The 3,955-nt window shown below is 36.8% G+C and overlaps 1 protein-coding gene across 2 annotated transcripts; it reads right to left on the bottom strand.

Annotated features, from left to right (window-relative positions):
• Positions 1-550: 550 nt before the first annotated feature.
• On the bottom strand, positions 551-3,090 carry LOC102192024 (ecto-ADP-ribosyltransferase 4-like). Of its 2 annotated transcripts, none has more exons than XM_005755568.1 (4): positions 2,962-3,090; positions 1,814-1,913; positions 996-1,720; positions 551-716 (listed from the first exon to the last, which is right to left on the bottom strand). In XM_005755568.1, the coding sequence occupies exons 2-4, from the start codon at positions 1,871-1,873 to the stop codon at positions 635-637; spliced, it is 867 nt and encodes a 288-aa protein (XP_005755625.1). In that variant the 5' UTR covers positions 1,874-1,913; positions 2,962-3,090; the 3' UTR covers positions 551-634. The 2 variants fall into 2 exon arrangements, with proteins under 2 accessions (XP_005755625.1, XP_005755624.1); XM_005755567.1 differs by having other exon boundaries at positions 1,814-1,900.
• Positions 3,091-3,955: the final 865 nt, after the last annotated feature.

The following is a 3,955-nucleotide window of genomic DNA, read 5'->3' as shown; positions in this document are numbered from 1 at the left end:
TAAAAAGACCACTGCAATAATCCAAATGGGAAGGGGGGAAAAAAAGCATGAATAATCATCTCAAGTTCAGCCTTTGACACCATTAGTCTGGTTCTGGACCCGCTGTTTGGAATGTTGCTCAAGGGAAATGGAGCTGTCAAATATGGCACCATGGTTTCTAAGGCTCAATTTAGCAGAAGGCTCTAAGCTGATATGCTGCCTAATTTCTGAAATCATATTGTTTGGAGCAATAATTAAAGTTTGTTTTATCACAGTTTAGCCGGAGGAAGTTGTCGTTTAACCATTGCTTGATTTCTGTCAGGCAATTACTTAAACTAGACAAATTATAAAGCTCAGAGACTTTAAAAGAACAGTATAACTGAATGTAATCTGCGTAGAGATGATAGGACATATTATTGCAGCTCCAATTTAATTTGGCCTAGGTGGAATAGATATAAAGCAAAAAGAGAATTGGACCCAGGACAGATCCCTGAGGCACCCCACAAAACAAAACTGTTGATTTGGATCACTTGATTCATACAAACAGTAAAAGATCTTTCAGATAAGTATGTGAATCATTTTGACATTGTATGAATAATTGCAGCAACATTATAGATGATAAAACCCAGAAAACTCTGAATGATAACTGTTTTTGCTAAACACCTAAAAAACAAAACAAAGATAAGGCCAAAAGCACTGATACAAGCCACAGGGTGGAGACAACAGCTGGAGGAGACCTAAGGACATGGAAACAAAGCAGAGAGGGGAATTATTGTAATATTCATACATGCACACATTTTCTGTGTGTATGTATGAATATTACAAGCACAAGTTATAACAGATGCGACAAACATTTTATTATATGCACTTACATCTAAAATTAAATTTTTTTTAAATATTTATATCTTTAAAAATATTTTGAAGTTTGACTTTGCATTTCGATACTAAACATTTGTAAAACTAACATGGAAATTGTCAAACTTTTTCCACTTTAATTGAGAGACTGTGACTCTTACCGTGAAAAGATGTAGCAGTTGTGAGAGCTTTTAAGCCCCGAATGTTTCAAAACAATTTCTACATATTGAGAATCATCATCTGCCTCCACAACTTTGCTATTTATGTCCTCCACAGTGAAAACTTCTGCTGGAGATAAGAGTATTTCATCCTGTCCTTGACCGCACACATAGTCTTTCAGGTTGACAAAGAAACAAGAAGTGAGATTTAAAACGACCTCCTCATACAGATCAGTTTCACTTTTTAGCTTTTCATAATCTGAATAAGCTGAGGTGAAACTTGGAAATCTCACTGTGGAGCCTTTCTGTGGTTGGTTTTGACCACTTAGCAGAACATAAACGTTCTTGCACTCCTTTGGCTTCAGCAGCCTCATGGAGTCCATCAGCAGGAAATGAAGAGACTTGAAGTGGAAGCGGTTTTCATAGATGCTAACATTTCCACCCATTGTCTCTATTGCTTTGTTCAGTCTTTGTAATAAATTGTGATCCCCATTAACATAGACTGAAAGTGCAGCAGTATGCTCTTTTCTTCCTCCTGGAATCTGTTTTGAACACTCGATACTTTTATTCCACGCTTTCTGAAATCCTTCACTGTTATTTAGCTCTCGTTTTAACACGTCTGACTCGATGAACCTCTTCATGGCCTCTTCACCACATCCTTTGTACTGGTCATCTACAACATTTGTGTTATTTAGAAAATCCAGTAGCCTTGTTTCCTGTGCGGTCACCTTTAATTGAGATTTATCACATTTAAAAACACATTTTTAAGTGAAGAATGTTTTAACCTTCTAATATTTGTTTGTACAAAACTTAATTCTTACTTTGTTGCAGGCAACTGTGAAAATTATTGCAACAACAAGCACTTTTCTTCTGTTCTCCATTTTTGTGTCTTCTTGTTCTTCTACCAACTGAAAGAAAGCACTGCAGGATCAAATGTGGTCAAAAAACAGCTCTGTGACATTTTACATACGAAGGACATACACCAAGTCTGGACTGGATACTACAGTTCTCTGTATTTGGCTCTTGAACACTCATCTCTCCATTGCATTCAAAATTCAAAATGTTGCTGCAAGTCATTTAACAGGGGTTATTTTATGTTGTGATGCCTTAGTTTTACTTTGTTTTGAGTTTTAATTCATTGTCTTCATTTTATTGGTTTTACTATTGAAATGTGCCATCCAAATAATATTAAAATTGACATTGACACAGGCCAGTAAATTTGAATCTGGCAAGATTTAAATGAACAATTTCTTTTCTACCTCCTGGAATTCAGCAAGTTAAAAAATTTTAATGTTGAAAAGACTGGGTACATACTTGAAGCAAGGAGATTGAACTCATATTAGCAACTGCTGGGAACCAATAAGAACAACAGCCTGGCAAGTGAGACAAGTTATTTTACAATGAATTCCTTAGTGTCAGTCTAGTTCCCAAAAGCTTGTTCAGATTTGTTGCACAATGATCTATAACCAGAGTAACACTTAGATAATTTAGCCACTTTAAGCCCAGCCCAGTGATAGCATATCTTTGTATCTCTGTTCTAACATGATTTTAAATACCTCAGTGCTTCTTCAGTGCAGTTTTTGCCTAAAGTAAACAGGAGGCACCAGCAATCATAGTTGGAAAATCTGGGTATCTTGAAATTGAAGGAATGAAAAGTCACCAAACAATGTGAATAATCTGGTCTCACAGAACTGTTCACCCCACTGGGCAGTAACAAATTAACTTAACTGAAAACACTCTGATGTTGAAATATCTGTCCACTTCTACATTTTTCTGTTTTGCCCACCTGAAGAGCTAAACTAGAAACTTGGAAATGTTGAAACATGCCCTGATTCAGCTTGGATGAAACATGCCCACTGACACTTTTTCAGTGCACTTTATATTTCACCCTGCTCCACCCTGACCTTGAAAAATGACTGACAGTCAAGCACCAAATCTTGAATTAATTTCTTTAGTGGAGAGTACTCACAGACATCCAGCAGAGGTCTATACTCCGATTGCAGCTGATTTTCTGGAACTACCAGTTGTTTCACACTTCTGTCTGTAGCATTACAAAGGCTGGGACACATTCAAATCCTACTCTGCCTCTCCACTCACTCTCCGGTGTCTCCCAGTGTCTCTCATCCCGCCCACTAAACCCTTTTTAGTCCTCTGGCTGATAGAGGTCTGTCCTGATTGGTTGATGCCAGTGTCCTTCAAGGCCATGAGCTCACACAGGTGTGAGCACTAAAAAATCAACAAATTTGCAATAAAAGCATGCAATAAAATTCACAACAGTTAAAGATGAACTCAAGCAATACAAAAAACAAACAAACAAACAATAAATCAATAAGAAGACTTCCCTGACAGCGCTGTTGTTGGCAATATCATCATTTGCTGGCTCAGTTACAGGTTACAAACCAGTCTATCCTACAGCCTTACCAACACATTTGAAGACATTTGATACTTCATATTTAGACATTAAATGCTATTTTGTAGAGTTTTATTTGTTTATCATTAGATCAAGATTAGGATGTTTCTGGTCACAAGTCTGAATATTTGTAAGAAATTGTGCAAGCGTTATAAGTTGTCTTTTTTTAGTAACACATAGGTAGTGGGCTTTTATTACGCAGCATATATGGTGCTTTAAAATGGGACTTCATTAAAGACTTCATTACAATAGTCACAGTCTAATGGAAAAAATGTCTTTGCATAAATGTTTTGGATCTTCACTCAGTAACATCACATTTTTAAAGGTGTTTACTGTATTTTATAGGAGAATTGTTGCACATTGTCAGGTGTGTCTGTCTGTCACAAAAGTATCCTATAAACATTCATTATTAGTTTTACTTTAACCAGCAGGAGTAAAACCTTGAAGTCATATGCAAGTGTTATGGCCCTGTCCATAATCTGTTTTGGTGGCTGTTGTTGTCTGTGCCTTTAAGTCTTTGCAGGTTCCGGAGTGGATGAGCTGACGGCTGCTG

Source organism: Pundamilia nyererei, unplaced genomic scaffold, assembly GCF_000239375.1.
Source record: "Pundamilia nyererei isolate P.nyererei 1_Seehausen unplaced genomic scaffold, PunNye1.0 scaffold01929, whole genome shotgun sequence".
NCBI classification, from domain to species: domain Eukaryota; kingdom Metazoa; phylum Chordata; class Actinopteri; order Cichliformes; family Cichlidae; genus Pundamilia; species Pundamilia nyererei.
This window is presented reverse-complemented; position numbering and strand designations above follow the sequence as displayed.